The sequence below is a fragment of the Asparagus officinalis genome, chromosome 5, assembly GCF_001876935.1.
Source record: "Asparagus officinalis chromosome 5, Aspof.V1, whole genome shotgun sequence".
Taxonomy (NCBI): Eukaryota; Viridiplantae; Streptophyta; class Magnoliopsida; order Asparagales; family Asparagaceae; genus Asparagus; species Asparagus officinalis.
Genome location: NC_033798.1, coordinates 4,601,793 through 4,620,756, shown reverse-complemented (window position 1 = coordinate 4,620,756; position 18,964 = coordinate 4,601,793). Strand labels below are relative to the sequence as shown.

General features: G+C 38.2%; 1 protein-coding gene and 1 pseudogene across 1 annotated transcript in view; one reads left to right on the top strand and one right to left on the bottom strand.

Annotated features, from left to right (window-relative positions):
• LOC109840269 (F-box protein SKIP23-like) overlaps window positions 1-2,735 on the bottom strand; it is a 14,864-nt gene extending 12,129 nt beyond the window's left edge. The window contains exon 1 of the mRNA XM_020408846.1: window positions 2,692-2,735. Coding sequence (XP_020264435.1) covers window positions 2,692-2,709 — 18 coding nt within the window. The 5' untranslated portion in view covers window positions 2,710-2,735. The remainder of the gene's footprint in view (window positions 1-2,691) is intronic.
• LOC109840271 lies at window positions 13,010-15,034 on the top strand (annotated as a pseudogene).

Here is an 18,964-nt window from a genome sequence, read left to right as displayed (position 1 = left end):
CTGTTGCCCTTTTTTATATTCTTATTCGTTAAAATTCTTGTGAATGTTGAAGTTTGCCTGCAGGAGCTTAGATCTGGGTCGTACTCTGGCAAATTCATTTTGGCAAGCATTTATTAAGAAAAAAAAAAATCGGCCACCAGTGCGGATAATATGTCTATGAAATGCTGTTTCGATCTTGTATTTTGTATATCAAAAGGCTGTACATCATATGACTCATGGCTATTGTTCCTATTCAAAACTAGTGCTATATGATAATTTTGCTATATTTGGTTGATGCTGCAAATTTATATATGTCTCATGTGTAGTTCAGCGATATCAGAATGTCATGTTTTATGTGATAAGAGTTGACGTTGTTACATAGAAAAGGTGCTATATTATATTCGCCTACGCATAAAACAACAAATACACAACACCACTACAAAAATCAACACCCTATGCTCCTGCACAGATCTAAGCTACACAATAAACACAAAATGAATCAATATTGTACACAATCAACACAAAATGAATACACCAACCAACACAAAATGAATTTGCCAAGTACACAGATCTAAGCTCCTGCACAACTTCAACATTCACAGAATTTTAACAATAAGAACATAATTACAGCATAAAACAACAAATACACAACACCACTACAAAAATCAACACCCTATGCTCCTGCACAGATCTAAGCTACACAATAAACATAAAATGAATCAATATAGTACACAATCAACACAAAATGAATACACCAACCGACATAAAATGAATTTGCCAAGTACACAGATCTAAGCTCCTGCTCAACTTCAACATTCACAGAATTTTAACAATAAGAACATAATTACAGCACAATAAACACAAAATGTATCTGCCAAGTACACAATCAACACAAAATGTAACCAACCAATAGCCACAAAATGAATCTGTCAAGTACCCAAGCTCATGTGCAACTTCAACATTCAGAAGTTTTCTCCTGATGCTCTTATTTATCATTCGTATGTATCAGACGTATCTAGGGATCTAGAGATCCAAATCTTCAGATTCAATTTCATTTACAAGTAAAAACATAAGAAATTATTAACATAACAATAATTTCATATAAATTAAAATTTACTTACTTAGTAGCCTTAGACGTCGATTGGGAAGAATCCCTCGATTTACTTCTGCTTGACATCTTTGACAACCTATTGACAAATATTTCAAAAAATACAATATAATTATGAATATCCCAGCGGCAGGTTGGAATCCTTTTATAAATAATGATTTCAACACCAAGCTATCATAGGTGTTAAACCTTAGATGTTCGAGAGATTACTGTGATATAAGTACATTCTTATCTTTCGGGCCCTTTCAACAATTTATACGTGCAAGTTGCATGTGATCAAAACTACAGCAAGGGGCTTAATTTCAAAAGAAAGTGTTTTTCTTTTGGAACTTTAATTAGGTCAGCCAAACAATGGATAAATTATTAGAACTCACCGATGTAAATAAGAGTGAAGATACTAAACGAACTTCCAATGTACGAAACAATCCGAGGATCTGTAAGCAAAAGCGTAAGCTTGAGAGTTATAAGTCAGTTGGAGATATCAGTGAATTGAACTTTGTTTGCTCGGATTCATCCCTAGTGTTTTCTTACCGTATTTATTCCCCGAGCTAAAACCTTAGATCTGTTGCCCTAATACACGACTAATTCCAAGATTAGACTAGAATCATTAAATTTGAGGAGTTGCTATTGAAATAGCTGATGATTACTCATTCAACGCGTCTTCAAGATTCCTATGTTCCACAAAAAAAACAAGAAAACCACAAATAGAATGGACATTTTGGAAAACATGAAGCCAAACCTACGGTTTTATTGCCAAAAATTCTCCAAGAAATTCAGCTACGAGCTTCGTCTAACAGATTCAAGAACAAGTAAAGCCAAAAAAATACGGACAAAATTAGGAGAGAGAAAGAAAAGAAAAGAAATTACCTAAAAAGACCTCGATTAAAACCCTACTCGTCGTCGCTCAAATTACCTAAAAAGACCTCGATTAAAACCCTACTCGTCGTCGCTCACCGTCGATCCAACTCCCTTCGCCGTCGGTGATCCTCAACCCGAGACCTCTTCGCCGAAACCCTAATCTCTCCTGGACTCTTTGAGAAAGTGAAACGGAAGAGAGACTGGAAGAGAGAGAGAGAGGGGCTGAGTTATATTTGGGGATGAAGGGTAATTTAGGAATTTTTAATTTGTTGGGTAAATACAGTACAAAAAATGGGTGTATTATACATGTTGGGTTTAAAAATAAGTGAGATGAGATACATTGGGTCTATTGGTGTTTAGTAAAATGGATGGGTTTTTAAATAATTGGGGGTAAAACTTTGGGTTAAAAGAGATTTTTCCCAAAAAAAAATAAAAAGGGGGAAAGCTAGGGGAGAGTTGAGTGATGTTTGGATGAAAATAATATTTTATTAGATGTGATGGATGTGTTGTTAGATGAAAATAATATTTTATTAGATGTGATGGATGAGTGGTTAGATGAAAATAATATTTTATTAGATGATGTGGATGAGTTGTTGGATGAAAATAGTATTTTATTAGATATTGTGGGTGGGTTTTAGGGATGGAAATGGAAGAAATGGGTTATTTTGAGATTTCCACCTTTTCCATTTCCATTTCTTGGTTTTTAGGAAATAAACGAACAGGCCCTTATTGTAACCCCCGTCAGCAAAAACTGGGCCCCACATCGAGAGGCACTTTGGTCTTTTAGAAAAAAGAGGTTTATACCCTCAACTGGGCCCCACATCGAGGGTCACTTTGGTCTATTAGGAAAAAAGAGGTTTATACCCCCACACATCAAGATCTCTTTTAAGTGCTTTATTCTGTTCTTTTCTTTTCAAAAAACGTCTCCGCCTAAGGGCCCGTTTGGATAATAGAAGTATTAGAAGTAAGAAGTAGGTTATAGAAGTAACTTTCAAAGCTATGAAGTAGGAAGTAGTGGAAATAGTTTTTTTTTTGTTTCATATATTTTTAGAAGTAATAGAAGTAGAACTTCTTCCTCTTCATTTACTTTTTTTGTTTGGATAACATTTAAAAATATTACTAGGAAGTAATTTTATCATTGAAAAGTTGTTAGAAAAAACTAATAAAGGAAATATTAATAAAAAAAATTATTTATGTCTTAATTAATATGCATTTCAACTACTTCCGAGCTACTTCTGGGTATTGAGGATTGGAAAAATATTTTGAAAGTAATGATGACACGTAGGCGCCACATAAGCATTTAGGGAAGTATTGGAAGTAAGTTTTTCAAAGAACCAAACATATTTTTTTGCTTGGAAGTAGCAGAAGTAGTTTTTACTTCTTTTACTTCAGCTATTTTACAATTACTTCCGTGCAAACAAACAGGCCCTAAATCCTACGCGAAGTGCACACTCAAAAAAATCATATGCATTCAACTTTTAGTTTCTTTAATATTTATTTACATATTTTTTCCCCTTCTCGTCAATCCTAATTTTAATTTTAAATTCTAAGCTGTGTGTTTGGGGATGCACTGGACATACTTGACCACGTCATAAGAGTCTCCCAAAAAAATCCTTTTGAATATAAGATCTGCTTATAATTGGTCATACGTATAAGTTATACAAATAGTATACGTGTAGATATATAAATGTATACTACTTGTATAACTTATACCTATATGAGAACTTTTAAAAGAAATGGGTTATAAACACCAAAAACAAAGAAGATATAAATATTGAAAATTTTCATGTATGTAAGCTTCCTTAAACTACAAAAGTTGATAATACAGAAAAAAAGGCGATGTTTGCGATGGTAAAAGAGTATCGAAGGGGGAGAGAGAAAAGTAAAGAGCCAAAAAAAAGTTATTTAATCTCTGAGTTGAGGTATGTTCAGAGATGAAGACATGCTTATATATAGACTTGAGGAAACTGAATACATAAGAATTCTAAAATATGAGATTAATGGGTGTTTTTGTCATAGGAGGGGATTTCCTCCTTGATGCATATGTGGTACAATCTCTATCATCTTCATAAGTAGGAGAGAGTGTGTGAGTTGGTGGGAATTTGTGCCTACTTTATGAGGATGGTGACACATAGACGACAAGGAGGAAAATCTCCTCACAAGGATATCCATTAATCTCTCTAAAATAACTCCAACTCCTAAACCTAATGTAATTAAGACTCCATAGATAATTTATTTTACATAAACTCTCAAAGATACATAAATTAGAAATAAAATTTGCACATAAAAAAATATTAAGATACATATAAAGAGTACCCAAAAGTTTCATAATCTAATTTTCTTTTTTAAAAATTTAGTTATTATAATATTTTTCTCAATTATAAAGATTAACACTAATTGGACTAACTTTAAAAAAAATTATTTAATAATTTTCTTCATAAAATTTTCTTCTTAAAAAGTATTAAATTTTTAGTTAATAATTAAACTAGTAAGCCCGCAGGCCCGCCAACTATAGTACGAACAAACTCTCTCTCCCTCTCTCTTCCCTTTTTCTAGTTAAAGATAGTATTTTTATTTGGCTTGCTTTAATCAATCGGGTTAATTTCAAACCGTTATGAAGTGAACCAGCTTGATGATCTTTTTATTTGGCTTGCTTTAATCAATCGGGTTAATTTCAAACCGTTATGAAGTGAACCAGCTTGATGATCTCCTCACAAGTCTCTGCAGGTTAACTAAATTTCTCAACTTTAATCATAAACCTGATCCTCACTTGCAATTTTTAATTGTTATGTTAATTTTTTTTACTTGTAGGAGCGTAGAGTTAGCAAAAGCTTCCAAACGGGAGCAACTGCAAGATAAAATGTGATGAAGGTTGTGTGATTTTGTTATTTTCTTGATGACCCATTTGAGTTTTATGAACAATGGTGGGATTAAAGTTGATATTTTGGAGGAATTTGATTTCTGTAGCAACAATTTGCTATTGGGGTTAAACGATGTCACTCGGGTGCTCGAGAGAATGTCTGAAAGAGAAAATCTTGATTGAAACTCATAACATTAAGACACCTCCCAGAAGAGCTTCATCGGTTCCACTCCAGGTATAAATCCTGGTCTATTCCAGATTTCTTTATTGATTAATAATTTATACTACACCCGAAAATTTGTTATGCAACGTTATGCTTCGCAATTCTATTTGTTTATGCATGATGTTCATCAATCAATGTAAGTGAAATATTTGCTTGCGTTGAAATGGAAATAGCTACTTTTTGTTGTTTCCTTCCAAACATGAATGGTACTGACTGAATTATTAATTTTTCGGTACACAGGATTAGATTTTCCAATTATAAACACACATAATGCTTACATTTCTCGTCGCCAGTGTAGGCGTCTAAAAATGCCCATAGGTTCCCGCACGCAGCTCGAGACGAAGAGAAAACGATGAACGTTATCATCCGAGTCAAGAAGGGTTATCCAAGTACCCGCCGCGCTTGTCGGTCAGCTCCAAGTGCCCGCTGTGCTTGTCGGTCAGCTCCAAGTGCCGTAAAGAAGCTAACGAGCACATGCGGCAAGTTAACGAAGCGTACAAGTCAACAAGATGATCAAATACGCAAAACGGCAAAAAGACGGAAAGAATGCCCAAGTGCCAAATCGACCCACACAGTTGCGGGTTAGCTTGTGCGCAACCCGCGGCAGCTGCGGGTTAGCTAGTGCGGACGCGCAGTTGGCGGGTCAGCTAGTGGCCGGACCCGCGGTAGCTGGCGGGTGCAGCTGTTGCGACGACCGCGACAGCTACGGGTCAGGTGCTGTTGACCCGCACAACTGCAGGTCAGCTAGTGCTGTCCCGCGCCCCCGTGGGACACCAGAGTCTGCCGCGCATGCTAACTGCCCAAAAACGCGTTTTTTGATATTTTCTCAGGATTTGTTCGTTCCAGAGCTTCCTAACTGATTAGATATCATCCACAAACATGGTTAGGCCGTTGTCAACTGAAGATATGGCCAAATCCTTTGTTCTTATCCAAATACCCCGAAGCTCTATAAATACAAACCTAGGGTCTCTTTGCAGAGGGGGCGAGTTATTATCAAGACGATGAGGTGCTGCCGAACTTCAGAGCCAAGAGCCACGAAATTTCAGAGGAGGCTAGCTAGATCCCGGCGAACTTCGACATAAAGAAGGAGTCTTTCGAAGGATCTAGAGCCCCGTCCCCATTTTCCTTAAGATTATGCTTGGTCTTAATCTCGAGAAGAGTACTGATTTCGCTTGGTCGATATCAGTACTTCAGCGAATACTTTCTTAGTGAAGTAGGAGCTCTGACAAATTATTTTGTCAACCGGATCCGATCCGTAGGCGGTCCATGGATAAACCCCGGTATAGGCAAAGATCCCACGCAAACAGAGACTAATAAATAGGATCTGTGTGTTATTTAAAAGAGATTATAATCAGTTATTTTTATTGTGTAAAAGTCTTATAAAAAGACTTAACTTTTTGTTGGGGTTATTGTAACGCCTGAAGTTATAATAGATTCAATCACAATGAAGAAAATAATTTCTGACCCAAACACGCTGACGACCACAATGGGAGCCAACAACTTCTATGCTCGCAACCTCGAATCCGGATCCCGGTTGAAGAAAAGGTCGAGTACGAGTTCGACCAACAGAAGTTCGAGTATCTGTCGTCCTCCTCTTCCAGATCCTCCTCCACTCGTAAACGCAGGAAGATCAACGCCCTCGTTGCTGCAGTAGCTGCACCTCGCAACGCCCCTCCGGCCTCCATTGAAGTCGGAGTTACAGATATGAACTCCTCCTCAATTAGGGAGTTGAGTACTAGAGGCGCGCCAATCCTATCGAAGAGGGCACGTCAAAGGCAACGTCAACGCCTCGCCCGCCAACTCGCTAAGGTTTTGGAGCCAGTGGACGTGATCTATTACAGGGCGGATCTGATATTCAGGGAACACCAAGCGTCCCAACAGCGAGCAAACACCCCCTCCTCCAAATCATCGACAAGTGAATGGATCCAAGTCAAAAGGATCCATTCAACTCTTTGTTTTCGTGGAAAGCTGCCTTCATCATTGATTTCATTAAACTTTAATTGTTACAAATGAATTCAAATAACGAAAATAAAAGATTACAACTTTCTTGAAAATAAACACAAGATCCGTTTATCGGTTCTTGCTTGCGTGGGTTCTTTGCCGGTGCCGGGGTTAATCCGTGGACGACCGCGAATCAGATCCGGTTGCAGGAAAATTCGGCAGAGCTTCTACCTCACCAAGGGGGTTTTTGCTTGAAGCGCTGAGATCGACAAAGCGAAATCAGGGCTCTTCTCGAGATTAAGACCAAGCCTAATCACCAAGGGGGATTAATTTTATCAATTTTCAAGCAATCTTTTGCTGAGACGAAATTCGATCACTTCGTTAGATCAATCTTCCCTCACAAAAAAAACTTCCACCGGTGTTTGATGATTCATAATCTTCCACCACAAAATCCCTCACTGATCAAACTAATTGACGGTGGGTCCACTAAAAATCTTTTCTGGTTTAATCCACTCAAACTCCCGCTGTGTCTGTACACTCAACACTTCCATTATTAGAGTCCGGACATGATGATTGGAATTTTAATCTGCTAATTCTTGACAATTATAAAACCCTTTCGTGTTAAGTCCTTATCACTTGACACCAAGAACCCCCACTAAGTGATCAATACAAGTCAACACTCCTACTGTGATTTGTACTCTTACTCCTACTGTCTACCTGGTCAAACCTTCCTACAGTTAGGGCCACAAACAAAATCCCCTCTCGATTCCTCTAATGAACGAGAGGTCCACGAATCGAGCGATCAAACATTCCTACAGTTACGATCATCTCAAACCTCCCACTTGGTCAAACTTTCCTACAGTTAGGACCACAACCAAAATCTCCTCTCGATTCCTTCCATGAACGAGAGATTCACTTTCAAATCGAGTGATCAAACCTTCCTACAGTTAGGGTCACCTCGAACTCCCACTTGTCAAACCTTCATATAGTTAGGGTCAGAACCGTAATTCACTCTCGATAGACGGGAAACACATCTTTAGTTCGGTAATCAAACCTTCCGACAATTAGGATTATCTGAATCTTTTCGATTCTCAGAGTGGAGATCCTACTCTTAGATTCACCTTCCCAGATTCTTAAAGTGGAGATCCCACTTTGAGTTTCCTTTATAACTGGAGATAGAATATAAAATTCTTCCTCTTCAGCCATGGGAGATAGAATATAAAATTCTTCCTCTCCCACATCGGGTTTGTCTTTACCCGAAAAGATGACCTGGAGATAGAATATAAAATTCTTCCTCTCCAGCATCGGGTTCGTCCTTGCCCCAAGTGAAGACACCGCTTTTTTAACTCCCAAAATCCATGTTTCACACACACAATGAATTTTATCCCGAATCCTAAGTAGGGATAAGTCAACGCCTAACACGCGTTGCCGGTTTAGTCTTTCACCGATTGAAAAAGACACTAGAATCCAAGACTAGGGACGTTTATCCCGAAGCCTCAGTAGGGATAAGTCAGCGCTAACACGCGTTATCGGTTAGTCTTTAACCGTAAAAAGGACAAAAGCCCACATATTTGATATTATGATAGGTTGTTATTAATAACACCATAATCTGTGCCTAACACGCGCGGGGAATTTTATCCCAAAGCCTAAGTAAGAATAAGTCAACGCCTAATACGCGTTGCTGGTTTAGTCTTTCACTGATTAAAAAAAGACACCATAGTCCAAGTCTGGGGACTTTTATCCCAAATCCTAAGAAGGGATAAGTCAGCATCTAACACATGTTGTCGGGTAGTCTATTCCCGTAAGAAAGACGAAGTCTATGTATTCAATATCGTAGCACTAAAAGAGTTAACTCTTTTAGCATAACGTCACATGCGGAACGGATTTAAACAATCCGCTTGCAAGCCCGATTCAAATGGTAATCAGTGAAGGCACGTCAAATCCGTTGATGGCTGAGGATTTGCCAAAAAATTCTAAGTCTACATCTGATACATGAAGCCGGATAGTCTAATCCCGTGAGAAAAACGAAGTCTACGTATTTAATATCGTAGCACTAAAGAGTTAACTCTTTTAGCACAACGTTACATGCAAAACTGACTCAAACAATCCGCATGCTAGCCCGACTCAAACGGTAGTCAGTAAAGGCTCATCAAACCCGTTGATGGTTGAGGGTTTGCTAAAAATCCTATAAATACAAGAGTCATTGACGCACCAGCTTCATTAGTTAGTCTCGTGACAAGATCCATACATGCAGATGAATCAGCTTTAACAGTTGGTCCTGCAGCCCTAACAGTTGGGATCACCACGTTCCAATATCTTAAGAGCTTAAACTGTGTAGACTCTAGTAAATGTACGAGTATAAACTATGTTAACACCACTCAACGCATTACAACAAAGGTCAACGTCGAACAACGCGTTACAGTAAAGGTCGATGCCGGTCAACGCATCGATAATGTCGTCAAAATAAGGTTAAGGAAAAATTCTAGGTTAAAGGATGATTCCAGAGAGTTCAATCACATTTAGATACCAATTCCCGACAAAGATGATCAATTCAAAGTCAACTCAATGACATGAGCTAAGTTCAGAAACTTATACACCAATTTCAGTTCAAGACTTTAATAACGGTCAGACGATAAGCGCAACTTCGGAAGAACTTCATCTATTCGATAAAAAACTGAATAGACTGAAGGCTGAAGAAATCAAGAATTGAGGCAATTCACAGGTCCTTTTATGCGATCTCCTTAACGAAATACTAAAGAGATTGAAGACAGGGCTTGTCTTATCCAAAGCATTCCAGACTTTTTTATAAAAAATAAGTCTGAAATACTTTGAAGGGGGTATCTGTATGCGTCTAAAAATGTCTATAGGTTCCCGCACGTAGCTCGAGACGAAGAGAAGATGATGAACGTCATCATCTGAGTCAAGAAGGATTATCCAAGTGCCCGCCGCGCTCGTCGGTCAGCTCCAAGTGCCCGTCGCGCTTGTCGGTCAGCTCCAAGTGCCCGCTGTGCTTGTCGGTCAGCTCTAAGTACTGTAAAGAAACTAATGAGCGCATGAGACAAGTTAACGAAGCGTACAAGTCAACAAGACGATCAAATACGTAAAAAGACGGAAAAAAATACCCAAGTGCCAAACCGATCCGCACAGCTGCGGGTCAGCTAGTGCTGACCCGCGACAGCTGCGGGTCAGCTAGTGATGTCCCGCGCCCTCGTGGAACACCAGAGTCTGCCGCGCATGCCAACTGCCCAAAAACACGTTTTTTGATATTTTTCAGGATTTGTTCGTTCTAGAGCTTCCCAACTGATTGGATATCATCCACAAACATGGTTAGACCATTGTCAACTGAAGATATGGCCAAATCCTTTGTTTTTATCCAAATACCCTGTATCCGAAACCCTATAAATACAAACCTAGGGTCTCCTTGTAGAGGATGCGAATTATTATCAAGACGAGGAGGTGCTGCCGAACTTCAGAGTTAAGAGCCACGAAATTTCAGAGGAGGTTAGCTAGATCCCGACGAACTTTGGCATAAAGGAGTCTTTCAAAGGATCTAAAGCCCCGTCCCCATTTTTCTTGATATTAGGCTTGGTCTTAATCTCGAGAAGAATAATGATTTTGTTTGGTTGATATCAGTACTTTAGCGAATACTTCCTTGGTGAAGTAGGAGCTCTGACCAATTATTCTGTCAATCGGATCCGATCCGTAGGCGGTCTACGGAGAAACCCCGGCACAGGCAAAGATCCCCCGCAAACAGAGACTAATAAATAGGATCTGTGTGTTGTTTGAAAGATATTGTAATCAGTTATTTTCATTGTGTAAAAGTCTTATAAAAAGACTAACTTTTTGTTGGGTTTATTGTAACGCCTGAAGTTGTATAGATTCAATCACAATGAAGAAAACAATTTCTGACCCAAACAGCCAGGGATCCTTTCAGTGAATCATACGACCTTCGTGTCTTGTTCAGGGGGAGGAGGAGGAGGTGGTGGTGCCCTTGCCGACCGAGCCCGTGCTTTCACCATTGTTTAATAAGTGTGATGCCATTCTTTGTGATCCGCACTTCAGAGAATACGATGAGGCCTATTGCTTCCTGAGTAATGGGCTCGAAAGGATAACGGGCGAGTTCATCATCTTCAAGATGTCAAATGCGATCTTTGGAGGCGCATCAATATGTTCGCTGATGAAGTGGATCGTGAGATCCACCAGTGGCAGTTCGATCATTTAGCAATGGAAATATGTATGGCGGTAGCTAGTGTCTGTTTTTGTCTAGCATTTAGTCGACCTTTGCTAAGAAAATGCCACTGCTTTGCTTACTTGTTTAGTCCATAAAATTTTTAATGGGACCATTCAGGGCCAATCTAGTATTGCTAGAGCTTATAATAAGTTGCTTATAAAAGCAATTTATAGAAGCAATTTATGTAAGATGCTGAAACTAGCGGTTTGGTAATCAAATATAAAAAATTGCTTAAGAGGCAACTAAGGTGTTTAGTAGCTTGTTAAAAGATAAAAAGTAGATATGATATGTAAATTATAAAAAAACAGAAGCAGCTTTTAGAGGCATGATCAAGTTGCTTCTAAAAGTACCATCTTAAAAGAAGAAGTTGCTTAAAAGTATCTTTAAATTGCTTATAAAAATACACATTTAAAAGCAGAAGCAATTTCAATAAGCCTGCCAAAATTGTTTTCACTAGACATTTATTATCTGGTGCTTCTTGAAAAAACAAGTTGAATCACCTAAAAAATAGCAATACCAAACTAGCTTTCAGTCATCAAATATTTGATCCTTGTTGTTGAAGTCTTCATGATGTGTAAAACTTGCAATGACCCCATAAATCATGCATATCTGGAAACCTATTCCCCCGCATCTAAATTTTTACAAAAATACCCTTCAAATCACCATCTTTAAGAAAATGACTCACAAATCAATAAATCATCAATCTTACAAGCTAAATTGTAAATGCAGTCTAACCAAACAATCAAATGTAAACGAAGAAGTCTAAGGGCACTCGTCGTTTGGCGATTGTTCTTCGGCACTCGCGAAGAAAATGCTGGGAATCAGTTGGGTGTAGGGTTGGGTGTAGGCTAGGTTGTAGAGTTTGTTTTGGGATTGGACACATGTCACCCTCTTAGAGCGAGTGATAGCAACAGTCACGTTTCGCTCTAGAAATCCTTAATGTAAACATATCAACGAAGTTGTAAATTGGTGAAGTGTGCAACGAGCAAAATTGACTCGTTTAATGCTGCAAAGTTAGTGTGAAAGAAGACGAAAATATAATAGTTAAACAATCATTTTGTTTAAAAACGTATCATATATCTAAATCATTTTGAACAAAATTTAGTAATATGCCGAACTGCTGAAATGCAAAATAGATTTAAATAATTTAAATAATTCAAAGGAGGAAATTGTGTCTACATGATGTGATTCTGAAATGCAAAATAGATTTAAATAATTTAAATAATTCAAAGGAGGAAATTGTGTCTACATGATGTGATTTCTTGAAATGGATGGAGTTTAAGAATAAGAAATAATTCAAAGGAGGAAATTGTGTCTACATGATGTGATTTCTTGAAATGGATGGAGTTTAAGAATAAGCTGGTGAAACTGTGAGTTTATAGGGGGGATCCCTGTTTTGGAATTGGGTTGGGTTAAGTACAAATTATGTTTAAAAATAATTGAATAAATTATTTTGGGTCTAAGGTGAATTTTTAAAGTGATTTTTTTATAACAGGGTAGAACTTTGAATTTGTTAGCAAAGTAACTTTCCAGACCTTTTAGGTTGATAAGAAAAGAAAAAATCAGAAAAGAAAAGAAAAGGATTTCTCCGGTTATGAAAAAAAAAACTACACAAAAAAGCGGGGGGAAAAGAAAAGAAAAAGGATTTCTCGAACTTAAGACTGTGCCAGTGTGCGCGTATTATATTTAAACGAGGCTGAGGGTACAACATAACAACTTTTTATCGTCTTCACACAAAAAAGGGGGAAAAAGAAGAAAAGAAAAAGGATTTCTCGAACTTAGGATTGTGCCCGTATTATATTTAAATGAGGCTGAGGGTACAACATAACAACAACTTTTTATCGTCTTCATCATCATCAAGACGAAATCCCCAAACCCCAAACCCTCTCCTCTCATTCTAACCAAATTCTGTTCTCGTTTCTCCTCAATGGATTCTTTTCCCAAAACCTACGACCTCGACGTACTCTTCGACCGAGAGCCCAAGATCCCCTCTTATTCAATGCGTCTGGTTTAATTTGAACAACACAACAAAGCGACTTCATCGCTTTCACCATTGTCAAATGCTGCATGTTTTTGCTGATGAAGTTGATCAGGAGATCCGCCATCGTCAGTTTGATCATCGCTGTGATTTAGGTATATTTCATTCTTGACCTTTTTTTAATCTGTGACTTCGACGGAGTGTGCGCGTTAATCTTGGTTAAATTTCATGAATTTTTGTATGATTAGGGTTTGTTTAGGGTTTCGGACTATAATATTTCGTTCTTGATGCGTTTTGTCTGTGGACACTTTGATTTCTTGAATTTTAGTATGATTAGGGTTTATATAGGGTTTCAAATTATAATCTCCGATGAAATCCTGTGAGCATACTTTTAATTCCCTCAAGAAATTAGCACTCTAATTGTTTTTTTTGTGTGTATTTTATTATGATATTAGGCATATGAAATCCAGCGAGCATAATTTTAATTCCATCAAGAAAATAACACTTTAATCTTTTTTTTTGTATATTATTATGATTTTAGGCATATTACAAAGGGTAGCACCTCCAATGAAATTCGTGTTTGCTATGTTCTCTACATGTAAGTTACTTTAATATGTTTAGTATGATTATACATTTAGCATTATTTTGTTCTTGATGTGCTATTGACATTAGTATGATTACCCGTTTCACATTATTTTGTTCTTGATGTGCTCTGAGCATGATTTATTGATGAATCTAAGCAATGTGGTTTGCGTTTCACATTATTTTGTTCTTGATGTGCTCTGAGCATGATTTATTGATGAATCTAAGCAATGTGGTTTGTACATAACTTTATTTTCTTGAATGTAGGCTCTGAGCATGATTTATTGATGAATCTAAGCAATGTGGTTTGTACATAACTTTATTTTCTTGAATGTATCTGATATAATCTGCTTTTGATGTTTTTGATGTGTTCTTGATTTTACTATGATTAGGCATTTAAGCATTATTAGGCATCTTCCTCCCAGTATGTTTTCTACGGGTTTTTTTATTTTTTATTTTTTTATTATAGGAAACCGCCGTGTTTGGCAAATAAAATCACATTGAAATGTTTTCTGTATGTTTTAGGTTTAAAATAAAGCGAAACTTCTTTGGGTATATTGTAGAGATCAAGTGTAGATAAATGTACATAATATGTAGCATGACAAGAGTTTTGTAGCATCTTAAGCATAGGTACAATTGCCAAATCCTCATTCCTCAGCAATATACGTTCCAGTTTGTTTCCTAATCATTTACCGCGCCTCATATGGTATTTGGTTCATGTCTCCAGCTTGCACTGTGGGTAAAGAAAAGATTCACATCAACATTGTTGTCATCGGCCACGTTGACCCGGGCAAGTCGACCACCACTGGCCATCTAATCTACAAGTTGGGAGCTGTCAGCAAATGTGAAATTGAGAGTTTCGAGAAGGAAGCTTCTGAGATGAACAAGAGGTCATTCAAGTATGCATGGGCACATATGACTGCACTATTATTGATGCTCCTCGGCATCGTGATTTCATCAAGAACATGATTACTGGTACCTCTCAAGCTGACTGTGCAGTATTGGTTATTGACTCCACCATTGGCGGTTTTGAGGTTGGCATCTCTATTATTGAGCGTGTGCAGTATTGGTTATTGACCCGTGCACACGCTTTTCTTGCTTTCACCATGGGAGTGAAGCAAATCATTTGTTGCTGTAACAAGGTAACTTTTATTGGTGTACTTTTAACTGTAATATCCTGTTGACTTACATTGTTTATTTCCGTGTAGTAAATTACCAATTCAATTATTGTTGTTAATATTATTCGCTTTTGATGGATAAAGTTCTTTATCTTATGTTCGCTTTGCTTTGATGTTATTGCATGTTTGCAGTTTTTAAATTTGATTTTCTACCCAATCTGCCTCGTGTTTCACCAATCGTTCCTACTTTTCTATACTTTCTGCTATACTGTGACTGAAGTGTTTACAATTCGTTTATACCACTGCTAATTTTTTTTGTTTAATCTGATGCTGCTTCAAAATTACAAAGAGCTTCTTGAAAGTCTTCAACGTTACAAAGAGCTACAATTGCCTCTTTTCCCAAAATACCTATACGGGAATAGTGACAAGCTGACAATACATATGTTTAAGTCCTAGATTTACGTTGAGAGCAACATAGTGAACAGAGATAGCTCTGATAACAATTAAATGAGAGAAAACAACCTCATATATGATTCAGCAAGTGAACATCTAATAACTACTACATCTCCAGTCCCTCGGACACGAAGAGTAAATAATGATAATAATGATAATTATAATAAATCAAAAGTACGAGGCAGTCAATTCTACTAATCAAGAAAACAGAACTATAACTCAATTCTTCTAGCTCCTGAATATAATTAAAGCTGATCTAGCTATGACATTGGCGCTATTTTCTGGAAGAAGGAAATAAAACCAATACCGGGTTCTTAGAATGGATAACAGGGCTCGTAGGAAGAAAAGAAATGAAGTTGAAGAACACGGACGATAGGTGAGAAGCAACGCGTGGAACGTTGAAGTTTAATCAAAATTTGTGTGGGCAATACTTACCCTGCAGGATTAGCAAGAAATTAATATACAACATGAACCACAACATCCGGCTATCTCCTCTAGCTCAAGCACTCGTTATACCAATGAAAACTACTAGCGGGACAATGCCATATATTTCTATCCACATGAGCATGTTGTTGTACGAGCTCAATACACATGGGTCACCATTATTTTCTATGCAAATCGATCGGGAGATGAAGACATCGTCATCGTCATGGAGGTGTTCACAACTTGGGATTCGAACGAGAGGAGAAGTGATTTAGTGCCCTTACTCCTTGTTTTGATTTTGCTGGGATCTTGACCATGTGGCAATAGAGATAAATCGAAAAACCTCCGTAACATGCGGACGAGCTACATATTCGTACGAGGGTGTGACCCTAACGTTCTCGAAGTCAGATGAGGTTTGTCTGATTCACAAGATCAGACGAGGTTCACTCGTCAAACGAGGTTCGCCTGTTTGACGAGGTTCGCTCGTTCGACGAGGTTCGTCTGTCATACGAGGTTAGCTTGTTAGATGAGGTTCGTCTGTCATACGAGGTTCGCCTGTTTGACGATGTTCGCTTGATCGTCGAGGTTCGTCTGTCATACGAGGTTCGCCTGTTTGACGAGGTTCATTTGTCAAACGAGGTTCGTGTGATTTGCTAAGACGTGACCCTCGTGTTTTGTAGCAACGCGTCCATTGATTGTCTCGTATTCAGGAGTTACTGCATGCAGCAGTTACAACAGTATTTAGAGCAATTTAATGCATTGATGTTACAATCTTAATTGTCATTGAGAATTGTATTTAGAGCAATTTAATGCATTGATGTTACAATCTTAATTGTCATTGAGAATTGTAACAGTCACATTAATTGCTAGTGACTCTTGAGCTGGATTGTAACAGTCACATTAATTGCTAGTGACTCTTGAGCTGGCCTTAGAGGCCTATAAATAGCGCCCTTTGGCAGCTCTTGGAGGCTACTGAAAACCTCGCGAGCGTGGAATACGAACGTCGGTATACACACGCGAGCTTGGAAAACGAACGTCAAATTGACGTTGTTGTTACTGTTGTTGTGCTGTTGCTGCAGAAACTGTGCCCGCAGGAGCTTGCCCTTAAACCGAATGGTTCTGAGATCGAGAAGATCTTTTACCTTGACCGAAAGGTCTTATAGATCGAGGAGATCTTGACAGTACTGGGTTGGTGCACACCAGAGTACTATACTGCTGTTCCTGGAAGCAGTTTGACATTAGGATCCTTGCACCGAAGTGTTTATTGAAAAATTTGTAATAAGAAAGTGAAAGAATTCTATTTGATTTTTATTCTCTCAATCTCGATTACAATTTGGATTTCCTGATTACAAAAGAGAAGATAATTGATCTGAATTCTCCCCTTTATTTAAGTCTAGGCTCTTCACGGTGGCGATGTAGTGCCTCCCTCGAATGCTCGCGTCGAGTTTGCTCTCCGTTGATGATCCGACATTTCGCTTCACTGGAACGATATCTTCTCCTCATGGTTTGATGCTGTGGAGAACTTGCAAAGAAAGTTTCACTCTGAACGAGTTAGAGAACTCTAAGCGAGTTATAACTCTATGAAAGAGTTGATTGATTTAACCGAAAACCGGTTTGTAAGCCAAGTTTGATGAAAGCTCCTGTTGCTAAAAATGCTCCGAGCTCTCCCAAGATAAATGTCACTCTCTCTTAAAGATGATCGGCCAAAAGATCTCTTCTTTGCTGCTGAAAAGAGGATCAATGTGGTATAACCGTCCCCTTAATTCGCTCCTAAGTAGGACTGAATGTGGTATAACCGCCCCCTTAAACAGCTCCCCAAATCGTGGGGAAAACGATTTTGAAACCATTCAGTTCGTGCTTTGAACGAGTCAAATGCTGAAAAATAGCGTTCAGGGCCCGAACTCTACGTTTTAGACTTGAAACGTAGAGTTGAGCCTATTTTGGTGGCTGAACGCACAGGTCGCGCTGCATTGTAAATCTGGAACTCAGAGTTAGGACGCAGAGATGAACTCCGCGTTTTGAGTCAACGAACTCTGCGTTTTTAACTGGAGTGCTGGGGATGACCTATGTGTTTTGACTCTGAAACGTGGGCATGACTTCTGCATTTTTATGTTGTAACACATGGATGACCTATACATTTTGACATTGTAACACAAGGATGACCTCTGCGTTTTGGGGTTGTAACACAGGGATGACCTCTGCGTTTTGAGTCTGAGATGCAGAGGTAAGCTCTGCGTCTTGATTTGAAGAGACCGTCAACTTGTAGTCTCTTTTGCTAGAGCGTTGTAAAGATCGTCATCTTGTAATCTTCATCTTGACTCCTTGAAAATATGAGAGTCGTCAGATTGTAACTCCCGATGTTGATTGTGAAGAATATTTATTTGGAGCTTTCATCAGTTGTTACAAAGGTCGTCAGATTGTAACCTTCATCGATCTCCGTGAAATTTTTTAAATTATAGCCTTCTGGAAGTCGTCATATTGTAACTTTCATCATCAGTATTTGATGAGGATCAACTATCTATTGTGATTTTTAGATAGCCTACACGAAGTAAGCCAAATATTACTTTAAGTACAGCGTTTCACAAACGCACAACAGATAATTGAAAAAAATTAAAATAACAGCACATCTAAATTCATCTGTTTAATTCCAGATTTAACCATAATTTTTAACAATCTTAAAGCAACATTTTAGATCTACTAATGGATTCTGCGAGGACTCTTGGAGTGGACTGTCTCAAGCTAGAAAACTTTGATGGATCTAACTTTAACACATGGCGTCGAAAAGTGATTTTTGGGATGCAACTCCTAAAAATCTACTATGTGGTTTCTGAGGAGAAACTTGACTTTGAAGAAGACTCAGAGTCTGAAGCCTCTTGAGCTAAAGATGATCATTTTTGTAGGAGTTATCTCCTTAACTATCTGGCTGATCATCTGGCAGATACTTATACCAACAAGCCCTCTGCAAAGTGTAGGCTGTCTAAAAATCACAACGGATAGCTAATCCCTATCAAGCCCCGACAATAGAAGTCACGATCAGACGACTTTCTAATCACTGCAACCGCAGCTCTACAACCGCTACAAACACGACCTCATTTCTGAGATGATTGATCTTGATGGCTGCGACAACAGCATGACTAATACTATATTAGCGACTATTAGAGATGCTGATGAGCAGTGTAATGATTTTAGAAATAAAAGGTTAGACTTAGC